This window comes from Acomys russatus, chromosome 25 (assembly GCF_903995435.1).
Source record: "Acomys russatus chromosome 25, mAcoRus1.1, whole genome shotgun sequence".
In the NCBI taxonomy this organism is placed as follows: Eukaryota; Metazoa; Chordata; class Mammalia; order Rodentia; family Muridae; genus Acomys; species Acomys russatus.
In genome coordinates, this window is record NC_067161.1 from 31092134 (window position 1) to 31113362 (window position 21229).

The following is a 21229-nucleotide window of genomic DNA, read 5'->3' on the forward strand; positions in this document are numbered from 1 at the left end:
CAACTTCCTGTCAGTTTACATACGCCGAATCATTTGGGAAGAGGGGTTATCAATTGAGAAGATGTCTCCATCCGATTGAGCAGAGAGATTAACCCATGCATGGCCATTTCTGAGAAATAGACATAAATGGCAGAGGACATGCAAAATTGTACCTTCCCAAGTACTCAGCCAATGAGGAAAGAGGAGGAAGGACCTGCCATCAAGGCAGGAAACATTGTTCTTTGCACTCCTGAGGCACACCCTTCATTTTTGCCTTTCTAATCTCTGTTGGTGGTGCCCAGCTTTGCAAAGTCTTAAATAAATTGCTTTGTTTTTACTACTCTTAGCCTCTAGTTTATTGGTTCCTTGTCTCTGCCAGTGAATGGCAGAGTTCTTTGCAGTGAAACTGTAAGGCCAAGGGTCATGACACAGGGCTCCTGTGAGCTTTTGTCATAGAGAGAAACGCTGACAGAATACAACTCTATCTTTTTTTTTTTCAAGATATGGTTCTCTGTGTAGCCTTGGTTGTTCTGGACTCATTTTGTAGACCAGGCTGGCCTCGAACGCACAGCTATACACCTGCCTCTCCCTCCTGAGTGCTGAGATTAAAGGCGTGCACCACCACAACCAGCTCCAGAATGCAACTCTGACAGAGCACTGGAGTGATAGCCATTCTTGCTAGCTTTTCTTCTGCAAACAGCCTGGAGGCTCTCTGAGATGCCTCCTTTGTCTGATGGATTTTCTTTCTTTCTTTTCTTTAATTTTTTTTTTTTCTTTTTCTAAACTGGACATTGTTATTTTCTTTTTCTCTTCCTTCTTCTTTCCTTCCTTCCTTCCCTCCCTCCTTTCTTTTCCTTGTTTTTCTTTTGTTTTGCTAAACCCCCTCCCCTATCCCCCCCAGACAGGATTTCTCTGTGTAGCCTGGTTGTCCTGGAACTCTCTCTCTGTAGTCCAGGCTGACCTTTGAACTCAGAGATTCACCTGCCTTTGCCTCCCTAGTACTGGGATTAAAGGCGTGCGCCACCACCTGCACAGTTCATTGGTACTTTCTTTTTTTTTTTTTAAGATTGATTTTATTTTTATTATTATTATTATTATTATTATTATTATTATTATTATTATTATTATTTGTTATGTATACAGTGCTCTGCCTGCATGTACACCTTGTAAGCCAGAAGAGGGCATCAGACCACATAGTCAATGCTTGTGAGCCACCATGTGGTTGCTGGGAATTGAACTCAGGACCTCTGGAAGAGCAGTCAGTGCTCTTAACCTCTGAGCCATCTCTTCAGCCCCTCATTGGCACTTTCTTAAGGTGACATTTTGCTTTCTTTTGGGACAGGAATCTTTGCCTATATGAATTACAGAGTTCCCAAGACAAGGAAGGAGATTTTCGAAACCCTCATCAGGGGCCTGCAGCGGCTGGAATACAGGGGCTATGACTCGGCAGGTAGGTCTCTGAGACACCTCACCATGGCTGCTTCTCTTACCTGTGTTCTTTGTAGAGGGGCCTTTAGCAGCCTGGACATTTCCCTGACCTGTTTATTTGTTTGTTTGTTTGTTTTTCGAGACAGGGTCTCTCTGTGTAGCCTTGGCTGTCCTGGACTCACTTTGTAGACCAAGCTGGCCTCGAACTCACAGAGATCCACCTGCGTCTGCCTCCCAAGTGCTGGGATTACAGGCATGCACCACCATACCCAGCTCCCTGACACTTCTTAACATTCCTTTATCAATATAACTGCTGGTTTCCGGCTGCAGGACTACACTTCCCAGCAGCTTTTGTGGACTATGGAAGTCATGTCTGCCCCTTTAAAGAACCACAGCCCATCTTCTGTAGGCATTTTGGCTATCTGCACCTGTAGGTGACAAAAGTGCCTCCTCATAGTGAATAAACACTGTCCTGCCTCAGGTCAGACCAAGCTTCATTATTTCTCCCTTCAGTCTCCCTATAGCTGCTTTGAATAATCTAACAATAACGTCTAGGTCAGAGGTTTGGGGATAAAGGTAAGATGGTGGACCAAGAGGTCCTTACCCCTCTCTTTTGACCCGGAGACTGCGCTTTCAAAAGCCCTACCAAGACACTGGACAGAGCCGGCTCCTAGTTCCAGATTCCAAAGTGACCCCTAGACCTAAGACCCAACTACAGGGCCCTGAACTCGCCAAATAAGCCTGTAACCCCACCACCTTACCATCATATCACAACTCTCCCTACTCCCTTTTAAAAAGCCCTGTCACTTCACTGACCTCCTCCTGCGAGATCAATGAACCCCCCACCCCCGGGAGAGATACCCCCCCCCAATAAACCTGCCTGTTATTATAAATTCGGCTCAATTAAATTTATTATATCACTGGAGAAGCCATTCAGTAACCACACTTGCTCATTAAAGAAGTTTCAGAAATGTTAAAAAAAAAAAAATTGAGAAAACATTTAAAATTTTTAAAAATTTTATTTCATGTGCATTGGGGTGAGGGTGTCAGAAACCCCTGGAACTGGAATTACAGACAGTTGTGAGCTGCCATGTGGGTGCTGGGAATTGAACCAGGGTCCTCTGGAAGAGCAGACAGTGCTCTTAACCACTGAGCCATCTCTCCATTTTTTTAACCGTAGCAAAGGAAATACAAAGGTTAAACAAAACAAAACAAAACAACCTAACAAAATCTCTGTCAGATGCAGCCTTCTTAGTACTGCTCAAGAGCACAAAGTTTCCTGTTGTGCAGGATGAACTAGTCCTAAAGTGCCCTGGGCAGCCCAGAGTGGACGGTTAACAGTATGGGACTCATACGAGAGGCCTCACATCAAATGTCTCTCTCACACACACACACACACACACTGATGTTGATGGAGGAAATTTAGGTAAAAGAGAAGTTGATGGCATGGATTTTTGCATATTTCCACTAGTAAAGTCCCTATCTCAAATTCCACCCAGTTGGATACATTAAATATATACATAGCTACCTGTCTGTGGGTGAGACCTCAGCACCTCGTTATCTGACCTCAGCCCCTCATTACCTCAGCCCCTCATTACCCTCCAGCAGTTTCTTGGTGCCCTGTTCTAGCTGCTGTTGTGCATTGATATCATCTGGGTTGAGAACAGAGAGTTTTGTAAACATTTATTTTTCCTTTTAGCCATCTCTATGCAATTTTGTAACATTTAGCTAGTTAGTACGTTAAAGTTTGGGCTAGTTTTGCTGGATGGTGGAGGCCTCGGGAGGGAGAGGTAGATCGTCAGGTTTCTGTCTCAGGGTTTCCTCCTCCACTGGCCCAACCTTTAATTTAGCAGCTTGCAGAGCCAAGGAGACTAGGTGACCCTTCTGTTCTTGTAAATACTCTCTTTGTTTGTTTGTTTGTTTTTCGAGACAGGGTCTCTCTGTGTAACCTTGGCTGTCCTGAACTCACTCTGTAGACCAGGCTGGCCTCGATCTCACAGCGATCCGCCTGCCTCTGCATCCTGAGTGCTGGGATTAAAGGCGTGTGCGACCACACCTGGCCTGGCCTTGTAAATTCTTAAGAGAAGTCAAATTTAGAAAAGGTTTACAGGCATGCAAATGGAGGAAGAAGGCAGCTAGGTCTCAATGCAAAGAGCACACACAGCAGGATAAGTGCCTGGGACCATCCTCTCCTCATTAATGGCAGATGTGGCAGCCAATCTCTGGGATTCCTGCACACACACACACACACACACACACACACACACACACACACACACACACACGCTTTTTAGGGGTTTCTCTTTCAAAACAGATGTCCCGAAAACTATTAAACTATTAGATTCCCCCGAATGCATGACCTGCAAGAAAGAGTACTTGGCAGCCCCAAGATACAAACTCTTGGGATATTCAAATCCTTTCTATAAAATAATACTTTTTTTTTTTTTTTTTTTTTTTTTGGTTTTTGAGACAGGATTTTTCTGTGTAGCCTTGGCTATCCTGGCCTCTATTTATAGACCAGGCTAGCCTTGAACTCACAGCAATTCGCCTGCCTCTGCCTCCCGAGTGCTGGGAATAAAGGTATGCGCCACCACACCTGACAAATAGCACAATTTTTGCAGATGATCCGTTTGAACCTCCTCGCAAATACTTTATATCCTCCTTAGATTATTTATTTGTACCTAATGCAAAAAAAAACAAACCTGCCCATGTTCAGTAAAAATGCAATTTATATGTTGGTGTGTATACATGGGTTTGAGTACACCTGTGTATGTATGTGTGACTGCACACACACACAAGGCCACGGGTTCCGTTTTATTTTTGAGAGACTGTTTTTCATTGACTTGGAACTTGTAGATCAGTTAGGCTGAAAGGCCTGAGTTCCCAAGATCTGCCTGTCTCTCCCTCCCCCAGCCCTGGGATTACAAGCATGTTGCACCGTGCCTGGCGGGTTTTACGTGTGCTCTGGAGGTTAAACTCAGTCAGCTGGATCTGGCTGCCCTATTGCCTTAGCCCCTATTTTATTTTCAAGACATCTAATCGTCTCTTGCTTGGTCATGGGTATGAAGCCTCGGACAGAGATGGCCAGCTGCACCTTGTGCTAACACAACTTAAATCCAACCATGAAAGATAATGTTTATGTGTTCTCAATTTTCTAAGGCTCTAAAATAAGCCAACGGCTCTACCGCGATGGAAGCGTGAGCAGCGGTTACCTCTCTAGAGTAGGGAAGGGAAGGACGCGGACATGGGCGCGCATCAGAACGTAGTGCTCTCTGTAAACTGTAGGTGTGGCCATTGATGGGAACAACCAGGAAGTCAAAGAAAGACACATCCATCTTGTGAAGAAAAGGGGGAAAGTAAAGGCTCTGGATGAAGAACTTTACAGTGAGTAGAAAATAAAGGACTTTACAGTAAGTAGAAATGTTGTGTATCGGAGTGCTGGCTGGCGCACAGGCCCCCTGAAAATACATTGTTGTGTTCATTTGTCTACACTTGGATGACTATCAGGGGTGTTAAGGCCGTGTTGTAAGACTGCCTCACAAAAAGCGAGATGTTTTATTTTAAGCAGTTACTTGTGAAGTCTAAAACTATTTTCATAGTTAAGAGTTTATTTTAAATTGTTCTAGTATATAACACTGCTTTTCTATTTATCTTAGAGATATATCTTTTCCCTTTCTAAGTCAACCTATTTTGATTAGGAAATAGTGACCCAAGCTTGTAAATTCTAGCACTTGAAGCTGGAGTGTTGCTTCCGGTTTTAGGCCAGTTTGATTGATGTACTGAGTTCCAGGTCTATGTAGCAATAATCTGTCTCAAAAAGGAAAAAAAAAAAAAAAAAAAAGAAGTGGGTTCAGTTTCTGATAAACACTAAGTAAAATCCTATATGTGGTATCCAGATGTGGCAGGTTCCTGGGGTGCCATGTGTGTGATTGACACGGAGGATGGGCCTTTAGGTAAGGTGATGTGTCTCGTAGATTGAAAACCTCTTGCCAGGGCTTTTTTCCTCCTTCAAGATGGGGTTTCTCTGTGTGGCCCTGGCTGTCCTGGAACTCACTCTGGAGCAGGCTGGCCTTGAACTCAGAGACCCACCTGCCTCTGCTTTCCCGGGGCTGGGATGAAAGATGTGCTCCACCAGCACCACTCGCCTACCAATGCTTGTTTTTAAAGTACATACACTTGTCCAGGGAGTTGGCTTCACTTGCCACAGAAGCCTCAGGACCAGAGTTCAGATCCCAGCACCTCTGTAAATGTCAGGTAGGCGTGGCAGTAATTCCAACTGTCAAAAGGCAGAGATAGAAGCTCCCCAGAGCAAGCTCGCTAGCCAGACTAGCCACAGTGGGTAACCCCTGAGTTTAACACAAGACCCTGCCTGAATGAATAAGGTGGCCGATGACTAAGGAAAACACCCCAGCATCAACTTTGGGCCTCCACACACATGAAAACATGCACGCACACACTGCACAGACACATGCGTGTTAACACACGTGCACACTGACAAACACCTATGCACAACACACAGGCGCAGCCACTGGTTTTTCTTTCCGTTTAGAGCAAGACAGCATGGACTTGAAGGTGGAGTTTGAGACACACTTCGGCATTGCTCACACACGCTGGGCAACACATGGGGTTCCCAATGCTGTCAACAGTCACCCACAGCGTTCGGACAAAGACAATGGTAAGCAGACCCTGTTCAGGATGTTTCTACTGCTCTCTAAATGATCTGTCAGATGATCCTGGCTAGAGTGGCTTCCATGCCCACCCCAACTGGCTTTCCCACCTGCCCAGTCCTCTGGAGATAATCTAAGCATCTCCCTGGTGGGTCACACTAGGCCTCAGTCAATCAGGCCAGCACCTGGTCCCTGGCTGCTACTGACCTAGGTATGCACTGGAAATGATGACACTTTATCAGAAGGGCTGCTGGCTCTCTGGAATTCATTTCAAGAGTGGAATATAGCAGTTCACTAGTTTCTGAAAGATACACTCAGCTGATAGGAGAAGAACAGAATGTTCTAGAAGGCTAGGCCCATCAAGTCTAGCAGGTCCCTTCTGCTGAACTCATCCCCCTCCCCCACAGAGAGTGGTCCTGAGTGGAGGCAGGTGACACTGCTGATCATGGCGATGCCTGGGTCCCTCTCTGGGCCCTGGATCCCAGTATCAGGGCTCAGCAGCCAAGAGCTTAAGGTTTGGAGGAGCAGAGGACACAGCCAGCAGCCTAGGAGCTCTTCCCAATAGCCTTGGTTTGCCTTGCTTCATGTGTTTCAAGCTTGAAAATTATCCAGTACAAGGCCAGGCTGCTGACACCTTTGAAAAACTAGAAGCCATGGAAGCACTGGGTTCACCATCCCTCTGAGAACCGCTGATGGAGAGAAGGCTAAGGCCATGAGGCAGACAGGGGGACTCTCACAGCAGCATTTGGTGTGTTTGGAGCTCCTCTGTTCTCCCAACTGCCTCCTTGTCCTGGCCCAGTCATAGGTCCATTTCACTTGCCTACTCCCCTAAGGATGGCTCCCATGCTGTAATTCCTTTAAATGACCCTCTAGCTGCCTTCTCATGAGAGAAAGATTGGCAAGTCTGTGCTAGGGGCCAGCAAACCCCAGAGTACATCTAGTCAGGCAAGGACAAGCATCCTTACCCACAGCACGTATGGTTTCTTCTCCAAAACACTTTGAAGGGGCTCACCAGCCCTATTTGCAAAGGAGGAGGACAGCTGAGCAGCACGGGCTGAAAACTGTGTATGTCTGCATCATTGTGTAAGGTTTTTTACTGGAGGCTCTTGAGTCTGGCCCCATACGGTCTTTTTGTTGTTGTTGTTGTTGTTGTTGTTGTTGTTGTTTGAGACAGAGTTGGCTGTCCTGGAATTCCCAGGCTGGCCTCAAACTAACAGAGAGCTGCCTGCCTCTGCCTCCGCAGTGCTGGGATTAAAAGTGTGCGCCACCATGCCTGGCTCTAGCCCATACTTTTAACCACAGGACATCTCACAACCAGAGCAGGCACCATGCCTAGGCAAACCCCACAGTGCTAAATGCCACCAAGATGCTGAAGCCAGTCTTTGTGGCAGCAGTGTTGGCTGAGATTGGTTGAGAAAACATTACCAAGACTGTGAGCCCTGAGGTATTGTGGCTGCAGCCACGCAGCCTCCTTCCCTGCCTAGCAACAAGGCAAACCCCATCCCAAGCTCCTCACTTAAGAATAGGCTGAGATTCTGATTGCGTGCCCAAAGCAAGGAAATTCCAGTGGGACCCACCCATAACCCACATTTGTTGGAAACTCCTGTTTCAATTCAGGATGACCAGTTGAAAAATAACATGAGCAATCTGTGCAGATTCATCGTATGTCTCGAACAACTCACCAGTGGTAATTGACAGGCTTTCAAGAGTGTCTTACACATAGCCACTAAGCAGCATGAGGGAATGACACAATTTTGCTCCGGATGACTGTGTTGTAGCCCTTAGTTCACACGCCGTAGATTGAACTCTTGGCTCTGTAAAAGGTAGGGAAAACTTTTCACAAAGAAAACATGGACTGTAAGGAACAGATAAGACCGTTGACTAAGATAAAAGAAAATAATATAAAGAAGCGATGGCATGATATGAAATAAAAGAAGCAAAGAAAGAAGATTCATAGAGATCCAACATATGAATGCCTGATGCTCCCAAGAAGACATCAGGGCAAATGAAACACAGCCGGGGGGTGGGGGGGGTGGAGTTTTTACATAGGACTCAGTTGGCTCAGCTGGGAAGGTGCCTGGCACACAAGTACAAGGGCTTGAGTTGGATCCCAGCACCTTTGTGGAAAAGTTGGGTGTACGAGCTTGTAATCCCAGGGCTGGGGAGAGAGATGCGAGGATCCCTGAAGCTCACTGGCCTCCCAGGCCGGCCAAGTCAGTGAGCTCCAGGTTCTGTGAGACACTCTGGCTCAAAACACTAAGGTAGAGAGAGGGCCTGCAAGGTGCTCAGCTTGTAAAGGTGCTTGCTGTGAAGCTCTGATAAGCTGAGTTCAGTCCCTGCAACCCAAGTGAAGGAGGAAGGGGAGGACCCACTCACATACATGTACCAGAGCACACACGCACCCCACAACACCCCACCCCCCTGCTAGTTTGTTTGTGACTCCATTTAAGAACTAAAGCTTAGGGCAAGAGAGAGATGGCTCAGCAGTTAAGAGCACCAGCTGCTCTTCCAGAGGACCCAGGTTCAGTTGCCAGCAGCCTACATAGCTGCTCAGAACTGTCTGCTGTTCTACTTCCAGAATATCTGATGCTATCTTCGGGCTTTCACAGGCACCAGGCAGGGGTACAGAGACACAAATGCAGGGAAAACACCCATACACATCAAATAAAATGAGTTTTTTGTTTGTTTGTTTGTTTGTTTTTATTTGGGGGGGTTGGTTTTTGTTGTTGTTTTGTTCTTTTTTTTTTTTTTTTTTTTTTTTTTTTTTTTTGAGACAGAGTGTCTCTGTGTAACATCCTTGGCTGTCCTGGAACTCGCTCAGGCTGGCCTCAAACTCACAGATATCTGCCTGCCTCTGCCTCCGCCTCCAAGTGCTGGGATTTAAAGGTGTGTGCTACCATTGCCAAGCTCAAATGAGTTTTTTGCTTTTTGTTTGTTTGTTTGTTTTTTTAAGTCGAAAGAACTAAAGACTATTGGAAATGTCTGGAAATATGTCTGGATAACGGAAGGTTAATCCTTTATTTGACATAAATAATTGTGGAGCTGGAAACCTTTTTGATAATATCCAAAAAGAGTTCAGTGCACAGTGAGGCACTGGGTGCTTCTCACTGTGGTGCTGCAGTCACCAGAAACATCAGTTTTAATCTCTGCAAATAAGCCCTAACCACCACACAGCTCCGGATGTGGTGGGGGAAGAATTTCCAGTTCATTTTTTAACTCATTCTTCCCCTCCCCAAACTTTTCTTTCAGAGTTTGTTGTCATCCATAACGGGATCATCACGAATTACAAGGATCTAAGGAAATTTCTGGTGAGTGGCCTCCCCTGGGTAAATCAAGTCAGCATTGATCTTCCTCCTGACACTTTTTCACCCAGCCTGTTTCTCTCCAGAAACAAAATCCAGCAACTCAGAGAGTCCCACTCTGGGCCATGGCACAACCCTGAGTGTGAGCCTTAGCCGTAACCGACCCACCATGTTCAGACCTGGCCTGGGGAGATACCAGGGCGTTGGCATTTCTCTTGAGGGTTCCTGTGGCCTCTCCTTACAGAATCAAAGCAACATGAACTGGGTTCCGCCAAAGTAGCTTGTACTACGTAACACATGGACTCAGACACCACTTGGAATGTGGGGTGGGGAGGCAGACGGTGAATGTCCATAGCTTGAAAAGGTCGAGCGGTGTGAGCTGGGATAGGAGTGGGTTTGACTCAACATATTTTTATCATAGCTGCTACTATTTTGCAATGTCCAGATTAACAGTGAAGACAGGCTCCTGAGGAGGGATGGTCTGTGGGAATCAGAGGGTGACTCAGAGGTGTTTGGCTGCTTGCTGGCTTCTGGCAGATATTTCTCTTCCTTTCTCAGTTTTGCTTGTTCTTGCCTTAAGTCATACGATAAAGGACTAGAGGGAGTTGGCCAGTCAGCATTGCACAATGACCAAAATCTGTCACCCTGGGTACAACCCCATATTCCAGGAAAGCAAGGGCTACGAGTTTGAGTCAGAAACTGACACCGAGACCATCGCCAAGCTGATTAAATATGTATTCGACAACAGAGAGACCGAGGACATTACGTTTTCAACATTGGTGGAAAGAGTCATTCAGCAGTTGGTGAGTTACGAGTCCCATCTGTGTAAACATGTCTTTATTTTATTTTATTTATTTTTTTTTCCGAGACAGGGTTTCTCTGTGTAGCCTTGGCTGTCCTAGACTCACTTTGTAGACCATGCTGGCCTCGAACTCACAGTGATCTGCCTGCCTCTGCCTCCCGAGTGCTGGGATTAAAGGCGCATGTCTTCATTTTCCATAAGCACTTGTACAGGTTTGCACGAGGTACCGAGGGTGGAAGATGGCTCATCTTACAAGGTTATATTCCTGTAGAATCTGGAGAAAGTCTGGTTTTGGAGAGTGTGAATATCAAACAAAACGTTTGCTTCATTTTAGCCCTTCTGAAGTGGTGGCTGGCATTCTAATCTGTGGGTTTTTAAAATATATTTTATTAATTTATTCATATTACATCTCAATTGTTAGCCCATCCCTTGTATCCTCCCATTCTTCTCTCCCTCCCATTTTCCCCTTACTCTTCTCCCCTATGACTGTGACTGAGGGGGACCTCCTCCCCCCTGTATATGCTCATAGGGTAACAAGTCTCTTCTTGGTAGCCTGCTATCCTTCCTCTGAGTGCCACCAGGCCTCCCCATCCAGGGGACGTGGTCAAATATGGGGCACCAGAGTTCATGCTAATCTATGGTTTTTACAACCGTGGGTTTCGTTCACATGCAGATGTAGCTGTCACGGTTGGTTATCATCTCTAAAAATGAGTTATGTGGGGCTGGAGAGATGGCTCAGTGGTTAAGAGCATGGCCTGCTCCCCCGAAGGACCTGGGTTCAATTCCCAGCACCCGCATGGCAGCTCACAACTGTCTTTGACTCCAAGATCTGACACCTTCACACCAGCACACATAAATTAAATAAAATATATTTTTTAATTGAGTTATGTGTTGGAGACTTAGAATTGTAATCTTTTTTCCTTGTCAATAAAGCAGTCAAGGAAAGAAATACCCACAATTAATTACAAAATAGAAAGAGTAAAGAAGGAAGGAAGAAGGCAGGCGTTCATTCCCAGAGCACACAGGAGTAGGTCTCTCAGTTATCTGACTTTTAAGGGTGCATAGCAACAATGTGGGACAAGAGAGATTCTTAGTTTCCAAAGAAGATTGTGGTTTTGTGATAGAAGAGATCCGGAGCACCGTCAAATGCTGAAGGGAGTGGCCCAGGAGAAGACAGCAAGAGCAACGGACGATGTATCAAACAGCTAGATCCAAGTACAGCATCTCTCAAAGAGGAATAGATGTGGGGGCTGGGGCTTTGTCCAAGAAGGAAAGCTTTCCTTAGGGGAAACAGAGCAGGCAGGGAAGAGGGTCCAAATATCACAAAGCTGATCCCCAAGGTACCATGCCATCCAAGAGCCCGTCCAAGGCTATACGACAGCCTGGAGAGAGTGTTCAAGGCCCAGATCCAGGACACATTGGGTCAGAGACTGCTGTGGGTTTATCATGCTATGGTTTTAGATATGCCAGCCTTCAGTAAACATTTTTAGAGTGAATCCAATGCCAGAACCCTGTGACTGATGCCACTCTCTTTTGGGTGGCATTTAAGGGATCTATTTCTAAATCACACATCTTCCACAGAGTCATACCTTGGTACCGATAGGGAACTGGTTCCAAGACCTTCACTGGATACCTAAATCAAGTTTCATAGTGTTTATATGTAGCATGTGCACATCCTCCTGTGTGTTTGAAGTCCCCTCCAGATTGTTTCTAGCACCTAGTACAATGGAACCATATAGACAGTTGTTACATGGCATTAGCTGCTCTAGGGACTAGTGACAAGAGCAAGCCTATGCCTGCTCCCTCCCGGTGGTCTGTTATAGGCTGGCTGTGCAGCCCACACCAGTAACAATGGAACAAGTTCTCAGAACTTTTTATTTTCTTCTTTGTGTTGCTGGAAGTCAAATCCAGAGATTCACACATGCTTGGCAAGCTCTCCATCCCTGAGCCATAGCCATATCTGCATCCACAGATATGGAGGGTCAGTTGTACATAATGTATAGTATCCTGCATTTATAAAGTAAGGTAAACAGAGTAGATATTGCAACACAATGGTTTTTTTTTTTTTCTTACTGTTTTGTTTTGTTGTCCTCCTGAACCCAGGGCCTGGCCCTCTGTTACCCTTGCTCTCTGTAATTTTGAGTTTTAGAAATGCCTTCCCTGTCATAGCACCTTTAGACTTATTTATTTATTTATTATTATTATTCCCTGAAACAACATGGAACTCTTTCTGACAGAAAATGAGAAAAACGTGTTTCTGTTCTGCCCTTCACTGCTATTATAAACCAAGTGGGGACAATGTCATGACACTCAAGGTCTGCCTGAAGCACTTTCTTTCCTAGGCAGCTTGAAACCCCATTGAAACCCTGGGACATTAACCCCAAAGCTCACTGGTTTCGTGGCTCAGTCCACGAATAAGAATGTACCATCCTGTCTGCGCAGGGCCTCAGGGCCACCCAGAGTGTCAAAATCTGAGAACTTCACATGGAAATTCAATTTCATAACTTGTTGTCCATAACTGGAGATCTTCTGGGATTGTGGCAAGTTAGGTTGGTCAGACTCAGGGGATAATTTTGCATGAAGAATTTAAGTTAAAAAAAAAAAAAAAAAAAAAGACATGCGGGGAGCTAGAGAGAAGGCCTGGTGGTTAAGAGTATTTACTGATCTTATAGAGGACCCAGGTTCAATTTCCAGCACCCATGTTGGTGGCTCACCATTGCCTGTAACTCCAGTCCCAGAGGTTCTCTCGCCCTCTTATGGCGTCTATGAACACTACATAAAGTCGTGTAGGCAGGTGCACATGCCCATTAGTCAAATGAGTGAATGTTAGAAAAGGAATTTGTAGTCTTGAACTAGGAAAGCTGCAATCTAGTTCTTGCTTTAGCTTTGCATAAATAGCAAGGCGAGGCACCGGCACAGGGGGCAAGTAGCAGTCACAGCCAGAAAATGATATGAGAATTAACAACTCCACTTGTTCTGGCTGTTCTAAAAGGCCAGGCACATTCTAAGCACTTAGAGTACATTAGCCTTAACCCTCAGAGTCATACAGAAAGAACTGCTGTCTTCTCCGTCACAGATAAGGAAAATGAGGCATGAAGGTGGCTAAAGCGATTGGCTAATTAAGGAAAGAGATAAAGCCAGAACTGGACCCCGGTTTGGACCAAGCGTTGATCAGGCTCCTTTGACCTCCCAGCTGCTCCCTGAACAGGTCCCTTCCTGAGGCTCGGTGCAGGGTTTTTCTGGCCCTGGTTCCCAATCTTTGTGGTTATGGCTGTGCCCCTCCATCCTGGGCATCTCTAAAAGGAGTCCCTTGTGAACTTGGACAAGCCACTGTGGTTTAAAGTGCTCACGCAGTGAAATTCGTAAGAGCTGGACTTTGGCACGTCAGCGTGATGTCATCGGTTTGGCTTCCCCTCTGACAGTGACCATCTTCCATAAGCTGCCTCTGCACCCAGCTACTTATGCAACCCATGTCTGCCATGAAGAGGGGCTGGGGTGACCTGCCTGGGCCAGGGGTCTGCCATGGCCTGGCTGGTCAGAGTAAGTGTTACTCCACAGTCATTCACTCTTTTTGCACCACCCCCGCCCCATGTTTTCAGGAAGGTGCCTTTGCGTTGGTCTTCAAGAGCATCCACTACCCAGGAGAAGCCGTGGCCACAAGGTAAGGCAAGTGCATGCATGGGTGCTTTCAGGAACAAGCAAATAAATAAGATCAAATTATTTAGCTTGGGACACCAGGAAGCTTAGGGGTTCTTGTAAACTGCCAAGTGCTTGTTGGATCTAAAGGATCTCCTCACCGGTCGCTGAGGCCCAGACATTTCACCACAGTGCGCTAGAGCTCTTGTTTGTGTATTTATGGTTTTTGTTTTTTTTTTTTTTTGTTTTTTTTTTAATGCAGGATTTTTCTGTGTAGCTCTGGCTGTCCTAGACTCACTTCGTAGACCAGACTCACAGCAATCTGTCCACTTCTGCGTCCTGAGTGCTAGGTTAAAAGCATGTGCCACCGTGCCCAGCTGAGCTCCTGTTATTAAAAGGAGAAACATAAAGTTGGATTTTTAAAATGTAAAATCTCCAGATTTTTAGAAGTTGACAACAAATTAATGTTTAAAAAAAAAAAGTGCTACGCTGGGCATGGTGGTGCAGGCCTTTAATCCCTGAACTCGAGAGGCAGAGGCAGCTGGATCTCTGAGTTCAAAGCCAGCCTGGTCTACAGACTGAGTTCCACGACAGCCAGGGTTACACAGAGAGACCCTGTCTTGGAGGGAAAAAAGTCCTTAATGTTTCCTAGATGCTTGTTCCAGAGCATGGAGAAGGGCAGAGAGTGGCACTGCTCTGTAGTGGAGGCTGGGAAGGCCGCTGTACCCAGGAGCCTGAGAATGATGCAGGTGTCAACCCAGGAAAGGCAGGAAGTAGTAAGTGGTTCCCTGGCAGCAGGACCAACGTAGGGAAAGATGAGCAGCCTGGAGGAAGTGTGGTGCTCCGGCCTTCCTGTTTGGGTGTATGTGGCAGAGTAAGGGGCCATACGTAGGACCTCCAGGCCCCATGTGTGTTTACTGATACCTGCTGTAGGCTGGGCTTGGGGACAGCAGTGAATCAAGTGGCTTTAGACACTGCCCCATGACCTTGATGGGGGTGGGTGGGGGGCTTGGGGGGGGGCCTCTGGTGGAAGCCCAGCCCAGCCTTGGTGCCCTGTGGCTGCTGGTTTTATTCTAAAGGTACAAAGGAGCCGTTTAGAATGTATATCTGGCCCTCAGAGACCTGAATAGAGTGAGCAAGACTGTCCTTTGGAGATTGTCACAATATATACCCAGAAAATCAGATGACTTGGTCATAATCTTCTTCTTTTTCTTTTTAACTTGGGACTGGGACTAATTCATCATTTGAAATGAATTTCATCAAATCATAAATTATAAAATACCCGTTGGTCCCTATCAAATTTAGAAGGTCCCTTTAAAATCTCATAATGTGGTATTATTGTTTAAAATGAGTGTGGTGTGAGAAAGCAATAAGGCTGGAATTTTCTAAATTGTCTGTGACGGATGTCTGGAGCGTCCATGCCGGCCCTTGGGACAGCTCAGGAGGCTTCTGTGTCTTAAAGCAGAGTTCAGTCTGAACAATAAGATCTGGGGAGCCTCTTACCCAGAGACTCAGACAGCCTTTGATGCTATTATTAATACTTAAACTCTCATTATTTGGGGGCATCTTGAAGCTACTCCTTTACTGGACCCAGAAGAAGGTCTCTGATTAGCTTCAGACAAAACAAAGGAGTGTACAAAGTAGTCAAGGCACTCAAAGCACCTTTTTTCTCAATCCTTCTGAACTTTGTCCCCTATTTCGAGAAACGAGAAGAGGGGTGTGAGTAAGTCAGTGCTCCAGAGAAGCGGGCATTGTTCCTAAAGAAGTAACTGGGGCCCGCCTGCCTGAGCCGGGCGGACACACTAACTGCTTGTGTGCATACAGACTAATACACATGTGGTCCGTAAGCACAGAGGTCTATAGTAGAAAGAAACTGGTTAAGACACCACATTAGCCCGCTCTACTGAAGTTAAATGTTTGAGCCAGCCCTCACTGGCCTTAATAGAGTAGAGTGCAGTCTTCTCCTGGTGTCTGTGGGAGTCCTTGAACTAAACCTTGTCCAGATACCAAAATCTTTTCAACACTCGGATCCCTTGTGTAAATTAGCACAGTGCAGTGCTTCATATAATGTCTGTATGCTCTCCCATCACCTCTAGATTGCGTTTGATACCTAATAAGGTGGAGATATCTTGTAAATAGCTGCCATATGCATTCCTTAGGGCGTGACAGACAAAAGCCTGTACAGGCTGATTACAAATCCAGCTTCTTGCATGTGTGTGTGAGCATGCGCGTGTGCATGTGTGTGTGAGTTATTACCAAGCATTTTACCTCACATCTCACACATGCAAGGCAGACACTGAGCTACTGAGCTGTATACCAAGCTCTGTTTGATTTTTGTTTTACTTATTTGTTTTTGAGACATGACCTTGCTAAGTTGTCCAGGGTGACCTTGAACTTAGTCTGTAACCCAAATAGAAACATACAGTCCTCTTTCCTCGGCCTTCTGAATAGGTGGGGTTACAGGCCTATGCCAGCAAGCTTGGCTTTCATGCATGTTTTCTATCTGTATTTTTAAAAAAAGATTTATTTATTTATTACATATACAGTGTTCTGCTTGCATGTACACCTGCTCACCAGAAGAGGGCATCAGATCTCACTATAGATGGTTGTGAGCCACCATATGGTTGCTGGGAATTGATCTCAGGACCTCTGGAAGAGCAGGCGGAGCTCTTAACCACTGAGCTATCTCTCCAGCTCCTCTATCTGCATTTTTCAACTGCTGGCTGAATCGTAGATGCCAACTGTATATACACAGCTGGTCTAGTGCTCATGGAGGCAAAGAACTTGGCTATGCAAAAGGAGGCACAAAATGGGGTTCCCCAGCAAACACTCCTGATCTGGGGGTTCACAAGAAATAAAGGCTATGGTGTAAAAGCCCAGAGTGCCCCTGATTGCACCAGGCCCTTCTCCAATGGTAAATGTCTAGCCCCTGAGACCTATCCATGTGGGTTAGTTGCTTGTGGGGATTTAGGGAACCAGGAGCCCAGGGTTCTCAAAAAAGTGGGAAGCATGTTACCAGGCTAATTGGTCGGGTACTTGGATGAGTGAGTGAGCTAACATCTGCATGCCAGTCTGTTGGTCCCTGCTCCAAACCTGGAGGACATTGTCTCATGGTCAAGACATCCTTTCTGTGTGACCTGAGCACAGCCGTTTGCTCCAGGGACAGGACTGGATTTGGAGGCTAGGAGACATCTCACCTGGGGTCTCAAAGGTGACGGGTCACTTGATTTCTTCTTCTTCTCCTCCTCCTCCTCCTCCTCCTCCTTCCTGCAGGAGAGGCAGCCCACTGCTCATTGGAGTACGAAGCAAATACAAACTGTCCACAGAGCAGATCCCCATCTTATATCGGACATGTGAGTTTCCTGGGTACATTAGCAGTCAGCTAGGTGCTGCAGGATAGCTGTCCCCTTGCAGCCAGCTCTGCTTGGAGACAGATGGACCATCACCTCCCAGCTGCCACATGGCTCTGGGCTTCAAAGATGTTCCTGCAATGGAGATTCAGCTCCGTCTTTTAAAAAAGCATCTCATTGTGAATATTTTGAGACCTGCATAGAAATAGAGAGTAGCAGGCAGCTGGGGAGCATGCTAACTGTGCCCTGATTGGAGTTTCTTCCTTTTGTTTTCGTTTGCATTGCTCTCCCACTGTAGCCATTTAAATGCTCTTTCAGCGCGACTGGGCTATTTGAGGAGCTTTTACGTGATTTGGCTGGCACAGCCTTAGCTAAAAATTGCAGATTTCTCCCACACACTATTCAAAAGAGGAAAATGGGTTCCTTGCCACGTGTTATGCAAACAGAGCAGCCTGCTGAGATTTGCAACCCATCCCTTCGTTTACTAGGCAATATTGAGACTGTGAAGACTGTCTGTAAGACTAGGATGAAGAGACTGGACAGCTCCACCTGCCTGCATGCTGTGGGCGATAAAGCTGTGGAATTCTTCTTTGCTTCTGATGCCAGGTAGCTAAATGTTCTCCATGTTTTCATGGGTTTGTGTAATTAAAAAATAGCTATCTGAATGCTGTGTGTGTGTGTGTGTGTGTGTGTGTGTGTGTGTTTGTGTGTGTGTGCGTGCATGCGTGTGCGTGCATACACACTTGGAGAATGTATGGAGGCCAGAGGGCAAACTTGTAGGATTTAGTTTTCTCCTTCTACTCTGTGGGGCCCAAGGATTGAACTTAGGTTGTCAGGTTTAGTGGCAAGCACCACTGAGCCATCTCACCAGCCCAAGTTAATACATGTTAGAGCGATACAGGCCCAGAAAGAGAATAGTTAGGGTAGGGGAAGAAAAAAAGAATAGAGAAGGGGAGTGAGGGAAAATTAAATAACTACTGTTTTTTGAGAACAGATGTTGGTCCCTGTAAGTGTGCCTGGGTGTTGTAATTTGCTGAAGTTCTTATTTCAAAGAAATACTTGCAACCATGGAGCTCTCTTACTTTATAGTCAGTGACATAGGAAAAGGTGTCTCTAAAATTAGAAGAGCCACGGATGCCTGAAGGAAGATGAAATGGTGTCCATAGCGATATACTTATACACTTTTAAGGCCCACTGACAAGCTGTGAGGCCTAATACTGGCAGCTTCCCAGAAAATAAAGATGTAGGAATCTTGCATCACAGCAGTCATCATTACGCTATTAGCAGCCCAGGCAGGGACCGAGCCTACCTTGTCCCTTCTAGTAGCTCCTCAAATGACTAAGCACCGCAGTCAACACAGGAATTTTGGGTACATTAGCACACACCAAAAAAGAGGAAAACAAAAGTGGCCCTCAAAGACATGAAGACAGATGAAGATCCCCTGGGGCAAGAGCAGCCTGTCCTATCACAGAGTCAGTGCCCTGCTCTGGCCTGGGTGAAGGTACAGCCACCAGGTCCTGTTTTACAGAGGAGGAACTGGGCAGGGTTCAGGGATGTTACTAAGTATCCTTGAGGCCCAGGACTAATGAAAGATGAAGGTGAGCTGGCTACTGGACTAAGGGTCTTAAAGGCTGTTAATAGATTACTGTATAGTCAGGCTGAGGTGGTGCGTGCCTTTAATCCCAGCACTTGGGAGGCAGAGGCAGGAGGATCTCTGTGAGTTCAAGACCAGCCTGGTGGTCTACCTAGCGAGTTCCAGGACAACTAGACAGCTAGTTTTAAAAGTCAAATGCTGAGTGAGCGAGCAAGATGGCTCAGTGGGTACAAACCCTTGTAGCCAAGATGGTCCTCAGATCCTCACGATGGAAGGAGAGAACTGACTCCTGTAAGTTACGCTCTGACCTCTACACACATGCTGTACCACTGCTTCTGCCCACCCCCTCATGACTAAACATAAACCTTAAAATTTTTAAAGCCAGTGCTTATTTCTTTCCCTTTATTATCAGAATAGTGTATGTTTTTCCAACCCTATCCAAAGGTGGCATGGTTTTTGTGTCTTATTTGAAGAAACCAATTATAAAAAGACATGCATGAGGTTGCCTGGGGGGAAATTTGAACACATTAGCTATTTGATGATTTGAAGATGAATTGTTTGAAGGGAATGTCGGTTTTTATAATAGGTTAAAATTCAGCCCCTCAGTTTTTTAGAGCTATGAGGTAGAAATGTTTACTGAAGAAATGGTGTATTTTCATACATTCTATAATAATTCTGGGAAAAGAACGGTACAGAGGATAATGGAAGGACTGACCTATGAGTCTTTTTACTGAAATGTCATTGTCATGCCTAAAATGATAAGGATCCCATGCTTGACAAAAAGCAAGTTGTTGCTGATTTGTAACTTTTAAGGGTGAAACGTGACCTTTGACGTCTCTTTTCTTCCTTCCAGTGCCATCATAGAACATACCAACCGAGTCATCTTCTTAGAAGATGATGACATCGCCGCAGTGGCTGATGGGAAACTCTCCATTCACAGAGTCAAGCGCTCAGCTAGTGATGACCCCTCTCGAGCCATCCAGACCTTGCAGATGGAACTACAGCAAATAATGAAAGGCAGGTGTCCTCCAAGATCCCTGTATAGTTGCCTTGAACAGCAGGTGCTCTTGGGGGCCAGAGGATGGAGGGGGCCCATGACTCCCCAAAGCTGCAGGGTCTAATGTGTAAATTGGAGATGGTCACTATGTCTGACCCACTTTCATCTGACTCATTTCCATAGCATCAGACAAGAAAACACCCACAGATACTCTTTAAAATCTTGCGGGGAAGGCTGGGCGTGGTGGCGCACATCTTTAATCCCAGCACTTGGGAGGCAGAGGTAGACAGATTACTGTGAGTTTGAAGCCAGCCTGGTCTACAAAGCGAGTCCAGGACAGCCAAGGCTACACAGAGAAACCCAGTCTCAAAAAAAAAAAAAAAAAAAGAAAAACCTTGCAGGAAGAGGGGGTAGATTTATGGGTAGGTAATACTAACACCGTGGTTAAGCTGCAAAAATGTATCTAAATTAAGGTACTTACCTTGTTAATGCTTTCCTGACCAGGTAACTTCAGTGCATTTATGCAGAAGGAGATCTTCGAGCAGCCAGAATCAGTTTTTAATACCATGAGAGGTCGGGTGAATTTTGAGACCAACACAGGTAGTCACCACTCCCAGTAGGAAGCCCTTGTCCGTGTCCTGCTCCATTGAGTGCAATTATATGCAGACTTAACATCAATACCCTGCCTCGTGTCCTGCAGTGCTCCTGGGTGGCTTGAAGGACCATCTGAAGGAGATTCGGCGATGCCGAAGGCTCATCGTGATTGGCTGTGGAACCAGCTATCATGCAGCTGTGGCTGTAAGTGCACCACACCAGACCTTGGGTAGTCCTGGGAAATTAACAGCAGTCAAAATGAAGATGCTGGTCGTGATGCACCGGCCTCTGAACTTGACCAAGTCCTTGTACCCATTCCCGTGAGCCAGCTTGAGAAGTGCACTCAGCCCTTTTCTTCTGGAAAGATGGCCTGCGAGCGGCTGAAGTTCCCACACCACTGGGACAGCAAGGCACCATGTCACAAGCCTTCGAGGCCCAGGTGCCCTTGCGTTCCCATCAAGGCCCCTCACTGACTTCAGTCTCCATTCTTTTTGGCTTCAGACACGGCAAGTTTTAGAGGAACTAACCGAGCTCCCTGTGATGGTTGAACTTGCCAGTGACTTTCTGGACAGGAACACACCTGTGTTCAGGGATGATGTCTGCTTTTTCATAAGCCAGTCAGGTAAGGGAGATGGGCAGCATGACCAGGTCTCAACTGGCTCATCTCCGAGCTCTCTTCTCTATACGCCACTGTCTCTTCTTTCAATGAGTCCTCTGTGTGTCTGCCGTGGGCCACACATGCTCCCATGCACTGGGTCATTTAAACTAAAAGCACCTGCCACGGGACTGGGCGTGAGTGGCGCACACCTTTAATCCTAGCACTTGGGAGACAGAGGCAAGTGGACCTCTGTGAGTTCAAGGCCAACCTAGTCTACAAAGT

General features: G+C 46.2%; 1 protein-coding gene across 1 annotated transcript in view; it reads left to right on the plus strand.

Annotated features, from left to right (window-relative positions):
- Gfpt2 (glutamine-fructose-6-phosphate transaminase 2) overlaps positions 1–21229 on the plus strand; it is a 48927-nt gene that overhangs the window by 11967 nt on the left and 15731 nt on the right. The window contains exons 2-13 of the mRNA XM_051167532.1: positions 1322–1429; positions 4693–4791; positions 5957–6082; positions 9324–9382; positions 10045–10179; positions 13778–13839; positions 17088–17167; positions 17653–17770; positions 19612–19775; positions 20260–20355; positions 20456–20553; positions 20851–20971. Coding sequence (XP_051023489.1) covers positions 1322–1429; positions 4693–4791; positions 5957–6082; positions 9324–9382; positions 10045–10179; positions 13778–13839; positions 17088–17167; positions 17653–17770; positions 19612–19775; positions 20260–20355; positions 20456–20553; positions 20851–20971 — 1266 coding nt within the window. The remainder of the gene's footprint in view (positions 1–1321; positions 1430–4692; positions 4792–5956; positions 6083–9323; positions 9383–10044; positions 10180–13777; positions 13840–17087; positions 17168–17652; positions 17771–19611; positions 19776–20259; positions 20356–20455; positions 20554–20850; positions 20972–21229) is intronic.